Genomic DNA, 21,175 nt, shown 5'->3' with positions numbered 1-21,175 from the left:
CTAAAGAGAACTCCAGTCCGATTACCATACCTGGATTATGGACCATCAACCTGAGTTTCTCAGAGGGAACCACGTCTGTGTTTATATTCCATGTCAGGGAGCCCGTGAAGCTAATAGTTTTACCCCTCAAAGTGAGCAGTAAGAGAAAATTGCTGCTGACCTTGTCTGCCTGTCAAACTGCACATTTGACATGGACACAGGGGCTCAGCATCAGATCAGATGCACTCAGTCTTTTATGGTGGGCTTTTCTCATTGCTGAGTTGGGCTGAATAGTGCTCTGGAACCTCTTAAAAAGACTCTTTTTCATGTGGGTTATGAGAGATCTGAGCAATCTCATGAGAATAAGCTGCACAGCAGCAGTTATGTGTTCTCCAGGTATAAGCCCATAGTACCCTAAAAGGTTCTAAGAATGCAACACCTCAGATGGCACATAAGGTTATTAAGGTTTTTATGTCACAGATCTCTAAGGGCTTATCTTCACTTCAGTGTTACCTCAAGTTATCTACATTCAACTTACTTTCTCTCACATTAGACTAGCTCAAGTTTGAGAGGTCATACCGTAAAACAAACATGCACTCCAACTACACAAGCGAATGGATCGGCAGACCAAAGTAGTTGCATCCCTGACTGCGTTACTAGTTCAAAACTCAAGCTTCAACCCACACCCCCTGACAGGTCAGCTAGCTTGAATTCTGAGCACCACTTATGTGAGCTAGAGATTTGTGTGGACAGGAACCAGATTAGGAGCAACACCGTGGTGTAAACAAGCCCTAAGAGTGAAGGCTGCTTTAAGAATACAAGAACCTTACACCAACCTAATAGAGGTTTTGTATTTGTCCAGAATGGAGCTGACAGTTTTATTCTGAGTCTGCACCTAACCTTGCCTTCTAACTGCATTCCTTTCCCCTACAGTTTTACAAGCGACATCAACCCTGACACCTTATTTGATTCCTTCTTTCACTCCTACCTCTGTGCCATTTTCCACAATAGCATCTAGATCTGGAACACCTTCCCCAAACCCATTTGCACATCTAGCACACTTTTCTCCTTTAAATTCCTCATCAAAACTCAATTCACTTCTAAGTGAACCCTCAGAAGTATTCTTTTAAAAGCATCCCCCACCCCAAAAAAAAAACACCTCAACAACTTAAGAGACGTACTCAGCCCAACAACAGTGGCACACGTGGGCCATAAAGTCAGTTTCATTGATCAGCTGAGGATTCCTGTAGCATTTGGACATTATCCAGATGGCAGAGTATGTTTCTAAACACCATAAAACAGACAATCCATAATATTTTTTTGTTGTTGAAGAATAGGAAGCAATTCATTGTTTTGCTATTTTGTATATTTAATTATTAATATATAAGCAATTAAAACATTCATTTTGACATCCTTTGTACCAAGCCCTGTTTATTGCATTCATCTGATCTACACAGTCACCATCTTAATGGCTACTGCTCTTATGAGATTCTCTAATGGTAACTCTGTTCAATGTCTTCATCAACGACTTAGATATTGGCATAGAAAGTACACTTAAGTTTGCAGATGATACCGAACTGGGAGGGATTCCAACTGCTTTGGAGGATAAGGTCATAATTCAAAATGATCTGGACAAATGGGAGAAATGGTCTGAGGTAAACAGGATGAAGTTTAATAAAGACAAATGCAAAGTGCTCCACTTAGGAAGGAACAATCAGTTTCATACATACAGAATGGGAAGACAGACAGTGATTTTGCTCACTCTCTCAGTTGTATGAGACTGCAATGAAAATGGGAGGTGACAGGGAGGACTGAAAAACTTCTCTCTTTGAGGCATGACGACGTGGTTTTAAACAAACACAGAAACCAGATCTACTGAATAAGGAGATGCCAATTTTATGTAGACAAATTTTCAGTGAATGCATATTTTCAGTTTAAAATCACCACTTGTAAGTGTATAAATGGAGATTATATTTATATTTTCTCATCAAGAAACCCCAATGTACTTTCTCATTTTAAAAAGTACTCACTCTACCTGCACAAAGGAAAACCAAGCCATGTATACAACAGAAACACTGTAAATAACATTCAGGCGGGGGTGGGGGGAGGGAAATGTTCATAAGATTAAACATGCAACAGGTTTAACAGGAAGTTAAAAACATTTCAAAGGTGGAAACTGCAAAAAAACATTTGTGCATGACAGTCATTTGCATTTTAAAAATGGTCGCTGCATCTTGAGTGCCAGTTCCTCATGGAAATGACCACTTTGTGGAGTCATCAGATGAATGCTCATTTTGCTGGTGCAGCCCTTTGTTCCATCCTTGGAACTTTAGACTTCTAAATATAGTGAATAATTAAATGCTCAAGTATTCAACAAAAAATAACCCTCAAAGAAAAACCCTATAAAATTGTAGACAGTTCATAGGGAGAATTAAATGTTTGTTCCTAGATTCAAGTGTGTGCTCGGGGCCATTTTTTAAATCTGCACGCATTAAGGAGATTCTAAATTTACAAAACAGAACATCATGAAGATTGGCTCATGTTCCTTTTTCTTATTCCCACAATGTTAACAAATAACGTAACTTCAAAATTCCTAATAGGATTATGGCATATAATGGACATTAAGTACCCATTCCTATTTCCATTTAAGTTGATATGAGTTTTGCAATTCAGATACGATACAATCCTGCTTCCATTTAAGTATTTACACAGATTTACATTTTTTTAAAACGTGATGGAAATGTGGACAGTACATACAAATGTCTACAGAGTCAAAAAATATACACAGCCCTATGAGAAAAATGCATTTTCCCCATATTTTTACTGCAGACAAATTCTCTACCCTTGAAAGAGATATCAGAATATTTCCAAAGACAAAATAAAAACCTTTGTTATGGTCTATTAAAGTTATGTACAATTCAAAAACAAAAAAGCCTATTAAAAACAGTCACACAAATCCCCATAGGGATAGTATATAAACTAGCTTGAGAGTCCAATAGCTTTTAAACAATTGACTCCAGTCTTGACATCAAATTCATCGCTACAGACAGTGAGAACAGAAAAATTCTCATTGAGAAGATGTTTCATTGAGCCATCCACAGTGGCACTGTTTTTTATCAAGTGCATCTGGTTAATTTAGGGCCTTGCAATGTATTCAAGTAGTTAAAGGTTATCCCTTCCAATGTGAATAACCTCAGTTGTCAAAAATTAATTTCCATCTTTCACTGTGCTGCTCATTCATTCAGCTAGCTTTCTTACATACCTCAAAATCCCTATGGCATTCTACAATCTTAACACAACCCAAGTAATTTTGTGTCAATTCATTACTCAAAGCATTCTTAATATACTAACCACCATCATTATACACATTTAAAGTTCTACGGTCAACAGTCTGCAATCCTGAAAGTTAACCATTTAATCCCATCTCTAAACAAATTTCTTTTTGTTTTCTGTCTCTAAACCAATTTCTAATCTACGACAGTACTTTGCCTCTCACCTCCAAGAGTACTTTGTCTCCTTAATAATCTATTGTGGAGGACTCTGAGAAAGGATTTTTGAAAGTCCAAATAAGTTATATCTGCTGATTCTCTTGTTTGCTATTTTGTTCACACACTACAAGACCTAATAGGTCGGTGATCATGGTTTCTTTTTCAGAAGCTGTGTTCATTTATTGCTATCATGCAATGATCTAGAGGCATTTATTTTTTTAAAATCATCACTTCAACTAGGCTACCTGGTACTGAAGCAAAATTTACTGGTTGGTAATTCCAAGAATAACCGTAATGTCTTTTCTAAAAGACAATCTCTGATACTCTATAAAAGGACTGAAGTGTAACGATTTTAATGAGATTGCATTATTTTGCTAGGCGCTAAGGGCCAGATTTTAAAAGGTATTTACATGCCTAACTGCCACTGGATTTAAAATCTGTCCCCCAGCCACTGCATTCTTAAATTCTTCAGAACACTTAAATGAACACCATAAAGCTCTGGTGGTCCACCTGTTCTCTAAATGTGGCAATTTGTTCCAGCACCTCCTCATATTTATAACCAGAAATGATTAGGTCTGGTGCAACTCCTGAGTCATAAAAGACCCCTGCATCATGACTCTCTGTTGTGGGCATCTTCCTCTGACAAATCGTGAACTTTAGACACTGCCTCCAAAAAGTATTCGAGGCCTTCACTTGTCAGTGCTCTGGCTAGGATGACCAGGGTGTCCCGTTTTCAACAAGAACACACAGTCGAAAAGGGACCCTGGCAGCTCCGGTCAGCACCGCCGACCGGGCCGTTAGATGTCCGGTTGGCAGTATTGCGGAATTAAGGCAGGCTAGTCCCTACCTGTCCTGGTGCTGCGCTGCACCCAGGAAGTGGCCAGCAGGTCCGGCTCCTAGGCGATGGGGCCATGGAGCTCCGCACGCTACCCCCGCCCCGAGCACTAGCTCCACACTCCCACTGGCTAGGAACCACGGCCAATGGGAGCTGCAGGGGAGGTGCCTGCTGGCAAGAGCAGCACACAAAGCCACCTGCCACGCCTCTGCCTAGGAGCCAGACCTGCTGGCTGCTTCCGGGGTGCAGCGCAGTGCCAGGACACACAGGAAGCCTGCCTTGCCCCCCTCGACTGCGCCACTGACCAGGAGCCACCAGAGATAAGTCCATGCCCCAACCCTGAGCCCCAATCCCCTGCCCCAGCCTTGAGCCCCCACTCCTCAACCCAGATCCCCCTCCTACACCCCAAACCCATCACCCCCGGCCCCACCCCAGAGCCTGCACACCCAGACAGAGCCCTCACCCCTCTGCCCCAGCCCATAGCTCCCTCCCACACCCTGAACCCCTCTGCCCCCCACCCACCAGCCTAGAGCCCCCACGTGAACCCCAGACCCCTCACCCCCTCCCACACCCCAACTCTCTGCCCCAACCCACACTCTGAACCCCTCATTTCTGGCCTCACCATGGAGCCCACACACCCCATTTAGAGCCCTCACCCCCTCCCACACTCCAATCCCCTGACCAGCCCAGTGAAAGTGAGAGAGAGTGGGGGAGACAAATATAGCAAACTTTCCTTTTTATAAAATTATTACTGAATACATGATTTTGCTTGTAGATAGAAGTTATTTGTCTGAATTTAGAGGTATACCCTACATTTAGGTCTTCATTTTAAAACTAAAATCAATTTTCTCTCCTATACAAGCACTTAATTATCAAGCGCCGTAAAGGAGTAAGTGGGTGAAATGTTATGCCCTCTGTTATACAGGAAGTCAGACTAGATCCCTTCTGACCCTAAAGACCTATGAATCCTAGGAAGTGAGGTAAACAAATAAAAGACAATGAATACACATAGTGCAAGACAGACTTCAAGAACATTTTAGAACTATGTTTCTTATCCAATTAAAAAATGTGATTTATCCTCTTAGAAACACATTATATAGCCAATTCTGACACTGGCAGTTGCCAGATACTAAAACTGAATTAGACTAACCAAAAGTTCTGTGTCGTGCCTATTACTGCAAATCAGAATTTTGGTTGGGAACCTGGGGTCCAAAGGCAGCAGCTCTACCTGTGAGTTGGTGCTAAGATAAGGGCTATGTTCAGTTTATCGCCAAAGGATGTTACTTTTACCATTCCTCTCAGTTACCAATTAGGACTGTTGTCTTCCCTTTCTTTCTGATGGCTACCTTTTAGTGCATTTTGATCACTGGTTGGGCTACTGAACTCACTTGGACTCTCAGCCAAGCCACAATTTTGCCAAAGTCAGCACTCCTACTATAGATATGAAGATTAATTGGCTGCACATATACATTTTTCCTCTGCTCTTCCAACATGTAACATGCCTTCATTGCTTGTTTTCTTGATTCAGCGTGCCTTCACTTTTTCCCCACGTAAGTATTCTCCCTTCTGAAGGTCTCAATCTGCTTGGTCTCTCATGATAATTATTCTCTTTGGTCTCTCCCTGGTTTGTTTGCAAGACTTCAAGTACCATTCAAGCCCTCCATATTTTCTTCAAGCACAGAAGCCACCTTATATTTCGTACACATTTCACCACCATTGTCTTCTGACATACACAGGAACACTGTACATAATTCACACCAGTTTGCCCTCTGCTGATTATTATTCATTCATTCATATCGCCCTAGATATTACTCAAGGAGGAGACTTGTTCATGCAACCAAAAATCAATGCCACTTATGTTGCTCCATATTCCTTCACCCTTTTCCTGCCCCTGTTCAGATCTTCACATGCTGAACTTCTGAAGCACTGCACTCTGATCCCAAAATGCGACTTCCAAAGTAGAAATTACATCAACTACTAGAAAACTTAATAAACTAACAATTAAAATGTACAACGTTTATTTTACAGAGTCTTCCCAGATCAATGAATGCCCTTCATTTTGAGAAATAGAAAGTACAGTCCAGGGAACTAGTTTTCTCCCTCTTGTACATTTGTCTGGATATTACTGATAGGAAATAGCTTCCAAACAATTCCTAGAAAGGGAAAAAACTTCACATCCTAAGCCACAAATCCCCATAGGAGATGTAAAAATGGAAATTAAAATTAATGCTAATTTCCTTCCTGCCTTAGATTGAGGGAAGATGTAATGACCAAATGCTGCATCACCCAAGGACAGAATGCAATTACTTCACCAAATGCTACAATACTGACAAACTTCCAGTAGTCAAATGGCAAGTCTCCTTGTACAAAGCTCAAGATTTCACAAGGTTTGAGGAGCACCTCCTGAAATGCACTTTGATGTATCCGTAAGCCTTAACAGATGTTCTACATGCTTGATGTATATGAACAGGTCCATTCAGAGAGACTGAGCCTTTAAGCATTTAAAATCCCCATGAACAAATAATAAGATAGCCAATTCTCTACACTCAAGCATAGAAAGACATTGCAAGCTGATTCCAAATCCAAAGTGTGAAACTGTATGTTGGCTGTGTACCAGTTAGAACCTGGACCAAACTTTCCAAGGAAAAACTCAATATAGGCTTCCTTAAACAGACAGAACTCACAACACTCTCCCCTTATGACATCATTTCTATAAGGAAGGGAACAAACAAACATGGCAAAGCACCCTCTTGAAGATTATACAGAGGTATTTTGAAGATCTGCAAAACCAGGATGAAGTGCAGGAGTACCACTGGAAGTCTCAATTATGCAATAGTTCTGAAAAAAAGGATGTGGGAAGAGTACAAAAAAATCTTGAATAATAAACCAGAGGGTAGAAAAATTGAACCTTTAGATAAGAGGAAATTACTGATCTGCAACGGAACATTCTTCGAGAGGTGTAGTCCCTATTTGTATTCCACTGTGGGTTGCATGCATGCGCACTATACACCCAGAGCTGGAAAAATTGGAAGTAGTGTCAATTGGTCCCCTTTGGGGTATGAAGGGACTCGTCCATCTTTTGGTTGAAGAGCTGCAATTCACCAAAGAGAAGGACCTCAATGGTATTCTGGGCCTCCCTAGGGAACCCTGATGCATGGAGCCATGACTCCCTGCACATAACAGCAACAGTACCCATTGCACCAGAGGAGGTATCAGAGTTGTCAACTGCGGATTGGAGCGTGGTCTTGGTTATTACTTTGCCTTCATCTATCAAAGTTTAGAAAGGAGCTCTGTCCTGTTGCAGATGCCTGTCAGTAATCATAGAATATCAGGGTTGGAAGGGACCTCAGGAGGTCATCTAGTCCAACCCCCTGCTCAAAGCAGGACCAATCCCCAGACAGATTTTTGTCCCAGATCCCTAAATGGCCCCCTCAAGGATTGAACTCACAACCCTGAGTTTAGCAGGCCAATGCTCAAACCACTGAGCTATAATCTTTGCAAACTTGGCATAGTTCAGGAAGTCGTAATTGGCTACCCTAAACTGGAGGTTAAATGACAAAAAAAACTCTCCCCAACAGGTCCAGACATTTGCCCTCTTTATCCATAGGAGTAGACTGGGTATGTTGCGGTCTAGCCCTTTCAAAAGTGGCCTGGACCAGCAGTAGAGTTGGGAGCAGGATGAGAAAACAAAAATTCTACTGGTGGGCCTGTGAGGGTAGACAGTCCCACACCAGAGTTCGACTTCGCAGCAGCAGGCAGGCAGGCAGGCAGGCAGGCATTCTCCTTGCTGAATCAGGCAGATGTAGAGGGAGGGTTCCCTAGCCTGGGTCTGATTGAGGCTTCATGGCCTTCTCCATGAGGTGTTTGCAGAGACAAAGTTCTCACTCTTCTTAGGTACAGCTGGAGAATGATCAGCAGATACTGCATCTCATCGCCATGTGGGCTTCCCCAAGCCAGTACAGGCAGCACTGGTGGTCATCGCTGACCAAGAAGGATCGTGGGCAAGAAGCACAGGGTTTGAAGTTTGGAGTCCTGGGCATAGTCGGGTACCTGAACGTGATACAGGGAGATGGAGTGGAGGGTGTTTCCCAAAGAGACAATCCAAACACTCAACTATATAAGCTGTTAAAACTATTTACAAAGCAAAACCTAAACCTTACTTTGTAGGATAAAGACAAAGCTACTGACATTGGCGGTTCCAACCCGGACCATGCGGTGATGAGAAGTAACTGGAGAAACGGTCAGTTCACCCTACCCTTTATCCCCTCAGCCAGAAGTATGAGGAGAGCCAGGGCAAAGGCATGCACCAACAAACGCTACTTTCAAATTCTCTTGCACTGGGCATATGCATAAACCCACAGTGGGAAACAAAGGAACCATTACTCAATGAAGAGCTGAAGTTTAATCCTTTAGGCCTCACATAAGAAACTGAATCTCTGACAGACATTTGGCCAGACCTCAGTCTACGTACTAGGTGACTAAGACCCTCACCCCACAAATCCTTGTGTGCTCCAACTGTAGGAAATTTCTGGGATTTTGAAACAGGATGTTAATTAGTTAACAGGAGCATCCATGTAACACTCAAATGTTATGACATTTAAGGTGAATAAGGGGGTACGGATAAAAAAAACTAGCTTTTGAAAAACTGGATGCTTCCTGGTTTTGCAGTTTCCATCTTTAAGAGCCTAGTTAATATTAGTCTGTGAAGCCAATACACTGTAATTAGAATTACACATATTTTATCTAGTCTTATTTCTCAAGTTATTTCAGAGAATGTATACACCAGTACAAATAGAGAAAAAGTGAAGATGTCCATCTTCTATGTTCATGTATTCCATTAATTGAGAGCAAAATCCCAGTCTGCTGTTTTAAGTTACAAATGAGTCTAGATGAGCGAGAAAGCCACAAAGACAAAAGATCAAGCATCCTATTTTAGCTCGCCACTTCCCTGCTGGTAGCATTTGAAAATTAAGCTATTTGACCTTGACTCTTGTTTTGCCTGGCATCCATGTAAGCTGTGGTAGAGAGAGGTTCTGTTTCTCCAAGTATAAAGGATTCCAGTGGCCTTGTGCTTCAGATTATTGCTGTGTTTTTCCTTGGCAATTTATGTATGCGACCATCATCCAGCTGTTGTTCCTGATTTGATACAAAAATGTTCCTAAGAATTTTGTGAAGCAGGGCTCAATAGCACGGCTGGTTGCTTCAGAGCAATATCAGATTTAAAAATAAGTTACCAATGATTATTCAGAAAGAAAACTAAAGGATTTAGGTGCTGCATTGCTCTTTGTATTTGTGTGTGCATAAAACCAGGACAAGTATGATATGCTCAAATAATTGTTTCCAAGCATTTGCGTAAGATACAATAATTCTCCCGTCACTCTTTCAAGTGTTTTAAAAAAAAAAGTCCTGGAACATTTTCTGTTCTGAATCTTATTTCTACCACAGATACAGAAAGAACAAAGATGACAGGTTTCAGAGCAGTAGCCATGTTAGTCTGTATCAGCAAAAAGAACGAGGAGTACTCGTGGCACCTTAGAGACTAACAAATTCATTTGGGCATAAGCTTTTGTGGGCTAAACCTGCAGTGGGTTTTAGCCCATGAAAGCTTATGCCCAAATAAATTTGTTAGTCTCTAAGGGTATGTCTACACTACAAGAGTAGTTCGATTTAACTTAGGTCGAATTTGTGGATTCGACCTGATGAATTCGAATTTGTGTATCCACACTAAGGACACTAATTCGACTTTGTGAGTCCACACTAATGGGGCAAGCGTCGACATTGGAAGCGGTGCATTCTGGGCAGCTATCCCACAGTTCCCGCTTCCCATTGGAATGCTGGGTAGAGCCCCCAATGCCTTCTGGGGGAAAAATGTGTTGAGGGTGGTTTTGGGTAACTGTCATCATTCAACCGTCACTCCCGCCCTCTCTCCTTGAAAGCGCTGGCGGGAACTCTGTTCGCGCACTTTTCTGGTCAGTGACAGCGCGGACGCCACAGCACTGCGAGCATGGAGCCCGCTGCAATCATCGCTGCACTTATGGCCGTTGTCAACTCCTCGCACCTTATCGAACACCTCTTCCAAAGTCAGCTGCTGAGAAATCGGGCGAGGAGGCTCCGGCAGCGCGGTGAGGACGTGAAGTGTGAGAGTGGCACAGACCTCTCACAAAGCACGGTACGCCACGCCGTGGAGATTATGGTGGCAATGGGTCACGTTCATGCTATGGGACGGCGATTCTGGGCCCGGGAAACAAGCACGGACTGGTGGGACCGCATAGTGCTGCAGGTCTGGGATGAATCTCAGTGGCTGCGAAACTTCAGGATGCGTAAGGGCACTTTCCTTGAACTGTGTGACTTGCTGGCCCCTGCCCTGAAGCGCCAGGACACCCGGATGCGAGCAGCCCTGTGTGCGCAGAAGCGAGTGGCCATAGCCCTCTGGAAACTTGCAACGCTAGACAGCTACCGGTCAGTAGCGAACCACTTTGGCGTGGGCAAATCTACCGTGGGGGTTGCTGTGATGCAAGTAGCCCACGCAATCATTGACCTACTGCTCTCAAAGGTGGTGACCCTGGGAAACGTCCAGGTCGTCATAGATGGCTTCGCCGCGATGGGATTCCCAAACTGCGGTGGGGCTATAGATGGCACTCACATCCCTATCCTGGGACCGGCCCACCAGGCCAGCCAGTATATTAACCGAAAGGGCTACTTTTCAATGGTGCTGCAAGCACTGGTGGACCATAGGGGACGTTTTACCAACATCTACGTCGGGTGGCCGGGCAAGGTTCATGACGCGCGTGTGTTCAGGAACTCTGGTCTGTTTAGACGCCTGCAGGAAGGTAGTTTCTTCCCGGACCACAAAGTAAGTGTTGGGGATGTGGAGATGCCTACAGTGATCCTCGGGGACCCAGCCTACCCGCTAATGCCCTGGCTCATGAAGCCCTATACAGGCGCCCTGGACAGTGACAAGGAGCTCTTCAACTACCGGCTGAGCAAGTGCAGAATGGTGGTGGAGTGTGCTTTCGGACGTCTCAAGGGGAGATGGAGGAGCTTACTCACTCGCTCGGATCTCAGCGAAACCAATATCCCCATTGTTATTGCAGCTTGCTGTGTGCTCCACAATCTCTGTGAGAGCAAGGGGGAGACCTTTATGGCGGGATGGGAGGTTGAAGCAAATCGCATGGCTGCTGATTACGCTCAGCTAGACACCCGTGCGATTAGAAGAGCCCAGCGGGAAGCGCTGTGCATCCGGGAGGCTTTGAAAGCTAGGTTCCTCAGAGAGCAGGGTAACCTATGACTGTCCAGTCTCTTTACAGAGAAGCTGAACCTGCCCCTGTTTCAGTTACTATTGACTTTTTTCAGCGGTTACAGACCCCGTTCACCAGGTTTCCCCCCTTCCAACAGACGTTTAAAAATAAAGTTATTGGAACATTTTTAATTAACGAAGTTTTCTTTACTAACGAATTCTCGTTCAAGGGTTCCAACAGGGACGCAGACTGTGGTGGGTACGGTGTGCGGTGATGTACAGACCGCTTCTACACTCGAGGACTGACAGGCTCCTGCTCCTACAGCGGTCTCTGGGGGGAGGACGGTTACCGGAGGGTATGCAGGAAGGGGTGGGTTTGCAGGAAGGGGTGAGGGGTGTGTGGGAAGGGTGAGTAGGTGTGGGGGAAGGGTGAGTAGGTGTGGGGGGATGATGGCTCTGGCTGGGGTTCAGGGCATCGGAGAGGTTCATGGCTAGGGTGGAAGGGCATGGTAAGGGCAGCCTGCCTTGCCATTTGTGGATGCCAGGCGCTCGGACCCGGGGGCAACATACACCTCCCAGACTGACCTGGGGCAGCAGACACCTCGCAGAGTGACCCGGCTGCCTAGTGACTGAACTCTGTGTGTGACCTGCTGTTGATCCTGCCCCCATGTCTGTACCCTGTTAATGGTGGCTGTCCTATGCAATTAACAAACCCCTCCCCCCCCTTCACACAAAGTCTTCTGCAAAGAAACATGACGGAAACAGTAATGAACAGCAAACTATTTTTAATACTCAACTACACAGTTGGGGGATGAAACTGGGATTTGGGATCGGGTGAGCCAGGAAGGCAAGCAATTCTCATACTTTAGGGAATGAGAGCTGTTTGGTACATGAGCGCTCTGCTGGGGTGGAGTGACAGTTTTCACGGCCCCTAGCGCCCCTCCTTCTTGTGATTTTGGGTGAGGGGGGGACAGGACTTTGTGGCGGGGGAGGGCGGTTGCAGATACAGTTCAGGGGGGCTCTCTGCTCCTGCCTGCGGTCCTGCAGAACATCCACAAGGCGCCGGAGCGTGTCCGTTTGCTCCCTCATTAGTCCAAGCAGCGTCTGAGTCGCCTGCTGGTCTTCCTGCCGCCACCTGTCCTCCCGTTCGCTGTGTGAGCGCTGCTGCTGAGAGAGGGTCTCCCTCCACTGGCTCTGCTGGGCCGCCTCGGCTCTGGAGCAGGCCATCAGTTCAGCGAACATCTCGTCCCGAGTCTTTTTCTTTCGCCGCCTAATCTGCGCCAGCCTCTGTGAGGGGGATGCCGGGGCAGTTCGGGAAAGAGCCGCAGCTGTGTGATGGGAAAAAGGAAGTGATTTCCTTCCAAAGATACGTGTTTGCAAACACTGAACACAGTCTATTCAGTTTCTGTGAACAAGACCATACAGGGCACCTAATCTCATGTGCTCTCAGGACAAGTTCGAATTTTCGGCATTTGCTTTCATTGCCTGGGGTCTTGCACTGGAGATCGGACAAGCGGGGCAGGACAGCAGAATCCGTGTAGCAGCCAGGCCTGGTAAGCCGTAAACTTTAGGCTGCTTAACAGTTAATGGATAGCAGTGCCCTCCTGCTGCAGGCAATCTGGAAAGCATAAAGTCTGACCCTGTTCCAGCCCCTCGCGGCTGTCCCCGTGAAAGATCCCTGTATGCTTTTCCTCTGCAGCCTACAACACGTGGCTGTTAAACGACGGTCATTGTTATGCAAAGGAAAAGTCAAGCATTCACAATAGTAACATTAAAGTAATTCCCCTAATTAGATGCAGCAGTCGCCGAGCGAGATCACCCTGAGGCGGGTCTCCAGGAGAAACAGAGAGCGCATGCTGCGTGAATCCCTGCACAGACCAGGGCCCTATGCTGCCATGCTGGTCGAGGCGATGCTCCCATTATACCTCCTGATGGCCTGGCGCGGAAGAGTGTGCTTCCACGGAGCACCCAACAAGGCACCTCTCCCCAGGAACCTCCGGCGGAGGCTTTTCGAGTACCTCTCAGAGAGCTTCGTTGAACTGTCCCAAGAGGATTTTTGTTCGATCCCTATATGCATTGACCTTCTTTTTATATAGTTTTTATTCCTGTTTTGTTAAGAAATAAATGTTTACATGTTTATAGCACTTACCGACTGATCCTTCCCCTGATTCGGAGTCCGGGTTAACGGCCGGGGAGGGTTGGTAGGGGATCTCTGTGAGGGTGATGAAGAGATCCTGGCTGTCGGGGAAAGCAGTATTGTAACCGCTGTCGCCTGCCTCGTCTTCCACAAACCCTTCCTCATCTTCCCCATCGGCGAACATCGCCGAGAAACTGCCCCTCGACACTATCCCATCCTCAGAGTCCACGGTCACTGGTGGGCAGTGGTGGCAGACCCACCGAGAATGGCATGCAGTGCCTCGTAGAAGCGGCATGTCTGGGGCTGGGCTCCGGAGCGTCCGTTTGCCGCTTTGATTTTTTGGTAGCCTTGTCTCAGGTCCTTGATTTTCACGCGGCACTGCATTGCATCCCGGCTGTATCCTCTGAGTGCCATGGCTTTGGAGACCTTCTCGTAGGTCTTTGCATTCCGTTTTTTGGAGCGCAGCTCCGAAAGCACAGACTCATCGCCCCACACAGCGATCAGATCCAAGACTTCCCGGTCAGTCCATGCTGGGGCCATCTTTCTACTCTGAGATTGCATGGACTCCTCTGCTGGAGAGCTCTGCATCGCTGCCAGTGCTGCTGAGCTCGCCACGACGTCCACACAGGAAATGAGATTCAAAATGGCCAGACAGGAAAAGGAATTCAAATTTTCCCGGTGCTTTTCCTGTATGGCTGATCAGAACATCTGAGCTCGGACTGCTGTCCAGAGCGTCAACAGAGTGGTGCAGTGTGGGATAGCTCCCGGAGCTAGTAAGTTCGATTTGCATCCACACCTAGCCTAATTCGACATAGCCATGTCGAATTTAGCGCTACTCCCCTCATCGGGGTGGAGTACCGAATTCGAACTAAAGAGCCCTCTAGGTCGAATTAAATGGCTTCCTGGTGTGGACGGGTGCACGGTTAATTCGAATTAACGCTGCTAAATTCGAATTAAAGTCCTAGTGTGGACCAGGCCTAAGGTGCCACGAGTACTCCTCATTCTTTTTAGAAAGAACAAAGTGACAGAGGTGAAGGGTCTAAATTCCATAACCATTTCCTGAGTTATCCAAACACCTACCATTATATCTAAATGAAACTCTTTCGAATATGAGCTATTGTTTTTTGTTGGGGATTTTTTTTTTGAACAAAGGTTTCATAGTAAGATGGCCCATCATGATCTCAGTGGCAACCTCATGAGACCTCACAACAATGTACAATTCAAGAGAGACCACTGCTAGATTACAAAATGTATTAGAAATGTCAACTTTAATTACACACAGCGGAACTGTTTTTTCTTGCATTTGTTAATTTAGTGATATACAGCTAATGTGACATGAAATCCTTCAAAGACCTTGCTGCTGCCACTCTGTATATACTGAGCTTTAAAATTATGTCGTTTTAGTCATCCTACATTAAAGTATGTTTTGTAGTGTTACACAGCAACCTACTGTTTTGAAGTCGGAATTATTCCAAGCAGCAAGTCAATTCTAACCGTCAAGCACTATTCTTTCAATAAGCACTCATCTTTTTTTTTCCCCCCTCTCTCTCACACACATCACCAAGATATAAATTAGTTTAGCAATCTATGAATCAATCTGTAATTATTATCGGTGCTACTGATGTCAGGAAAAATATTACTCTATGAGATAAAGAGTTCTACATTGAAAAGGCTTTTTCTGCAGGATAGGAAAACAAATTTCACATTTTCAAAAATATATAAACAGCAATAAGTTTTCTGGACATCTGCTTTAATATTTTTTTCTTGGCATGAATACTCTTATGGCTCAGATTTTAATTCAAATACAATAATGAAATGTTAATCAGATATGAACTACACTCTTCAGACTACATACTGCAAGTAATTTATTGATGAATTCACTTAAACTACACTATTCTGGCAGGGTAATTAAGCAGCAATACTAGGTGAGCTAGTGAGCTATTTCTATGTACATATAGGATACCTTGGGTCAGGAATTCCCAAGCTGGACACCCATGGCCTTTGGGAATATATAAAGCACACACTAGAGTGTACTGGAGTGGGTGTGACCTGCCCAGACTTTCAGTTCCATTCCGAAGCACATTGATTCTATGTGAATTACAAAATAGAATTGCTATAGTTCTTTACATTAATCCATGACTTATGAGTGGTTCTCAAACTTTCCTCTAGAGATACTTAAAAAAAAAGTTAGAAATATTACTGGGATAAAATTAATATCCCATCCAACTCCACATCCTCTCCTCATCAAAAACCACCCCCGTTTCATAAAACTACAAGAGAACCATAAAATGTCTTGAATTAAAGGATTAAGGTTTAAATCAAATACTTATCTTATGTGAATATATCAGCTGTTTTGGTCATACATTTTGCTTTTGCAGTAGTGCTGAATGAAGAACATAGTTGCAACATGTCTAGGCAGATGTGTTTGATTTAAGGGTACTGAATACTGCACCACATTCTTGGTACTCAAGTACCAAGCAAGTACATAAGGTTATTGAAGGTACACAGGAAAGGCAAGTACAATATTGTAATTCAAACTTGCAGCCACCACCACCACCTCTCTATTTTTATCTACCTTATCTTTGTCCTCCACAACGTCTGCCAGCACATCATCTGGGTCCAGGATCCCCCCATCTGTATACTCGAGGTGGTGAATGTTCACCCAGTAAGCAGGGTCCTGCAGAACAACAACAAAAACAAGGTATTTTATCAAACCAAACTTCAGCTTTTAGCTCAATCAAGCCAATAAGACTTTTGTATTCCATTTTTACTTCTCTCCCCTTTGGTAAAGATGTTTGTCTAAAATGGGATATTTTGAAGACTATTTCTGGTTGAAGAGTTCAAAGAAACATCTACTGATACAAATAGTGTGAATTTTTGTGTCAGGTTACTACCAATGGAATAATGTCCAATATGATCTTAAGATGTATATCTGCATTGATTTACTGTACATTTTAATTCTTTACCAAATGTAAATGAGGTTACACTTGTGGGATAACTCAGGGGGGGGGGATAGCTCAGTGGTTTGAGCATTGGCCTCCTAAACCCAGGGTTGTGAGTTCAAGCCTTGAGGGGGCCACTTGGGGATCTGGGGCAAAAATCAGTACTTGGTCCTGCTAGTGAAGGCAGGGGGCCGGATTCAATGACCTTCCAAGGTCCCTTCCAGTTCTAGGAGATGTAATAGGTGTATCTCCAATTATAAATATAAAAAAATACACAAGAAAGAAATTTAAAGAAACCATGCTATATCACTGTAAACCACTGTAATTTAAAGAAAATTTACTGTCTGACAACTTGGGGGAAAATGTATGTGTGTTTTGCAAAACAATACTCATACCGTACCCTATCTCACCTACACCATCCACCAAGAATTTCCTGCTTATGAAAGTTGCTCCCCCAACAGAGACAACTGACAATGGGATTCACCAAGGCAAAATGCAGAAGGTTAAGCTTACTCATGTAATTTGACATGGCACAACAGGAACCAAGTTTCAGTCCTCAGAAGACAGCATCTTCCCCTCCCCAACTTTAACAGAACGCTACACAATGCTTCCCCTGAAGCCAATGGCACAATCATCAACTTCAGTGGAAAAAGGTTTGGTTTCTAAATGAATTGCTTACTAGAGAATTCCAAGTGTCATTCCTGAGGTTAAGCACTGAACCAGAGTTAATCATCAATAATATTGGCAAACATAGTGCTGGCTTGGATATCCTCTCTGTAGCAGGCTGAAAAAAGGACAACCTGCTTAGTTAAATAAAATAACTCAATAAAGAAAGCATATTGTGCCTTACAAATTAAAAACAAAATTCAGAAAAAATTATGCCATTCTACCCTTAAGTTACCCCCACTGAATTTAAATAAAGTAGTTAATAATTAGATCCACATCTTAGAAGATTGGGCAATTTTAAATCCATGGGGAAGTTAAAAGCAAAAGCACCTGCTTTAAGGGTGGAACCAGCACTGAGAGCTACCCTCTAATAAGGTTCTAAACAGCAAAATCACAGGCTGAGAGAGAAGCAGTCCAGCTAGGGCTTCCCTTGTACCTCTATAACCTCTTGGATGTTGGTAATATCAGACTGAGGCCTGATCTGCATTAAAAATGTTGAAATATTGTGGAGGAAAAGGCAAGCACACCCAAGTGCCGTAGCAATACCAACCTAACTCTCAGTGTAGATGCAGATAGGTGGACGGAAGAATGCTTCTGTCAACTTGGGTAGTATCCCTAGACTGAAGTAAAACCCTCTTCTGTCAATGTAGACTGCATGTACACTACAGGGTTATGCAAGCATCGCTACGGTGCTGTAACTATCCTGGTTTAGTTCCTGTAGTGTAGACATGGCCTGACTTCCCAACAAGACTCAGGTCATCAGCTGATTGCTCCAACTTCCTCCCACTCTCTCCCACACAGGACCTATGTGCCCAGCCTGACTCTCCTTGCCTTCCACCCCCATCACCATTCTTCCCACCCTCTCTGCTCCTTTCATTTTCCCCTTCTCTTTTGCTCCTATTAATTCTTCCCCTCCAGCCTTCCCTCTCCATCCCATTTCCTAGACTCTTTAAAAGTCCCCCCCCCACCCCACACAAAATAAATCACAAAATTGACAAAAGCTACATGAGGGGAAAAAAGAACCACACTGAACTAACCAAAGGTTTTTCAGCTACTATCCTGATTCTTCTGCAATGTAACCATCTCTCCCACCCCCTTGTCTCTGTCATGTCTATTTAGATTTTAAGTTCTTTGAAGCACGGAATATTTGCATAGGTTTGTATAAATATCTAGAACAATGAAAACTCAATCTTGGCTGGGGTGCTCTTATGATACAAACAACAAAATAACTCCCTGAAAATTGAGATTGTCCCTCACCATATTTATATAAAGTGATATTTTGTCACAGTTTTCATAAAAACCTGCAGATTCTGACCACCCGAGAACACCCTAAAGCAGATGAGCAAGAGACATTAATGACATGTTGGCTGACTATATATGCATGTTATGGACCAAGTTTGATTAAGGCTGTTTTTATCATCTGTACTAAAGCCAAGAAGTACTAAGTGCCTCCAAAAAAAAAATAAAAAAAAATCAGAATGGGGGTGGGGCATCAGTCCATTACATGCTACCACCTTGTCTGCACCGCAAAAGTTTCTAAGTGAGTCCGTGTTCCCTCACACAGCAAGCACATCAGTTCCTCAGTTGCCAAAACCCTCCTGCCCACAGGATGTCACACCAAAATTATCCCTGCAATATAATTTGCACATAGGGACCCACTTTAGTCTCAAAATTTGCATGCCAAAAAATAAACTGGAGTACAACATGACCCAATGCCCAAAATGGGAGAAGAGGTACAATTAAGCCCATAAGTTTCAAATAGTCATAAGTGAAAACAGGTCGCAACCCACCCACTCTCAATTCGGAGCTTTAGCACATAATCCTCCACAGAAACTCTGATAAAACCCAAACATCTACTGGGAAGCCAGCCAATTCCACTCTGCCATAGGTAATGTTTAAACAAGTCATTTTTCCCTAGCAACCTTATCTATCTTCCCTTTACCTACAAGTTGTAAACTGAACTAATTTTATACTGATAAACGGAAGTTTACAAACCAGGAAAAAGGGTTTCCATAAGAGCACTTAAAGGGCAAGTTTACTTCCCATTATATAGTTTCAATAGCTAATTAACAGCATCTTTACTACCACATGCTATTTTAATTGAAATTGAATATTTAGTACAGCTCTCAGAGAATTTTCACATATATTAATATCTGACTGTATGAGCAAAAATTCATTTCATCTTTTTCCTGTGCTTAAACCTCATGTGACGGGTTGGACCACAGAAACCCCATTGGTGCTGCCAACTGATGTGCCAAGATTACTTCTGCCCCTGCTTTCCCTGCCAGCTTGGGACTCCAGCACCCTGTCTTGTTCAGCCAGACACGCCAGTCTGCTCCAGCACCAACCGAGGGTCTGAACCACATGCACCAAAGCTGCAGATTTAACTGAAAGCAACTTAAGAAGTGTTCCAGTCTAACACTCAGATGCTCAACTCCCAATGGTGTCCAAACCCCAAATAAATTTGTTTTACCCTATATAAGCTTTATATAGGGTAAACTCAAATTGTTCACCCTCTATAACACTGATAGATATGCACAGCTGTTTGCCTCCCTCCCTCCCTTCCCAACTATTAATACATACTCTGGGTTAATAAGTAAAAAGTGATTTTATTAAATACAGAAAGTAGGATTTAAGTGGTTCCACGTAGTGACAGACAGAACAAAATGAATTACTAGCAAAATAAAACAAAACATGCAAATCTAAGCCTAGTACAGTAATAAAACTGAATACAGATAAAAATCTCACCCTCAGAGATGTTTCACAGTCTTTCACAGACTGGATGCCTTCCTAGTCTGGGCACAATCCCTTCCTCTGGTACAGCCCTTGTTCCAGCTCAGGTGGTAGCTAGGGGATTCTTCATGATAGCCACTCCCTTTGTTCTGTTCCACCCACTTATATATCTTTTGCATAAGGCAAGAATAATTTGTCCCTCTGGGTTCCCACCCCTCCTTCTCAATGGAAAAGCACCAGGTTAAAGATGGATTCCAGTTCAGGTGACATGATCACATGTCACTGTAAGACCTCAAGCCTTCATTCCCCCCAGCCTGACTCACAGGAAGGCCTGCCTGCAAACAGAGCCGCCCACAGTCAGTCAATTGTCCTGGTCGATGGGAGCCATCAAGATTCCAAACCACCATTAATGGCCCACACTTTGCGTAATTACAATAGGCTCTCGGAGTTATATTTCATATTTCTAGTTTCAGATACAAGAGCGATACATTTATACAAATAGGATGACCACACTCAGTAGATTATAAGCTTTGTAATTATACCTTACAAGAGACCTTTTGCATGAAGCATATTTTAATTACATTATATTCACACTCATATAAAATCACAGAGTGCAACTTCATGTCTCAATCTGTTTTTAATTATACACATTACAATTTTCACGTATATTTGGCCCAATCTTAGTTCCAGGATAGTGCAGTCACTCTCCTATCTTCAGTTGCAGGGTAATATTATACAAGACATTAGCATGCACTACTGTCAAGGTATCCTCTCTCTCAGTCCAGTGACTCCCGCATGTTGACCACTAGCCATATACTCAATATTGTGTGTCTTGTTCTTCCTTGATTCTGAGTTTGTAAGGTGCAGTGTGGTTTTACAAGCAAATAATTCAATAAAAGTATCTTTATAGACTCATAGACAATGTCAGAAGGGACCATTATGATAATCTAGTCTGACCTCCTGCACAATGCAGGCCACAGAATCTCACCCATCCACTTCAATAACAAACCCCTAACCTATGTCTGAGTTACTGAAGTCCTCAGATTGTGGTTTAAAGACCTCAAGGTGCAGAGAATCCTCCAGCAAGTGACCCCTGCCACATGCTGCAGAGGAAGGCAAAAAACCTCCAAGGCCTCTGCCAATCTGCTCTGGAGGAAA

The 21,175-nt window shown here is 43.8% G+C and overlaps 1 protein-coding gene across 6 annotated transcripts in view; it reads right to left on the bottom strand.

Moving 5' to 3' along the window:
• The window catches only part of PARD3B (par-3 family cell polarity regulator beta), a 665,445-nt gene that overhangs the window by 589,952 nt on the left and 54,318 nt on the right, over window positions 1-21,175 (bottom strand). For all 6 annotated transcript variants that reach the window (XM_045032213.1, XM_045032216.1, XM_045032214.1 and 3 more), the window contains exon 2: window positions 16,252-16,353. In XM_045032213.1, coding sequence (XP_044888148.1) covers window positions 16,252-16,353 — 102 coding nt within the window. The remainder of the gene's footprint in view (window positions 1-16,251; window positions 16,354-21,175) is intronic.

Source organism: Mauremys mutica, chromosome 10, assembly GCF_020497125.1.
Source record: "Mauremys mutica isolate MM-2020 ecotype Southern chromosome 10, ASM2049712v1, whole genome shotgun sequence".
Taxonomy (NCBI): Eukaryota; Metazoa; Chordata; order Testudines; family Geoemydidae; genus Mauremys; species Mauremys mutica.
Note: the sequence above shows the minus strand (reverse complement) of the source record. Positions and strands in the feature narration are given on the sequence as shown.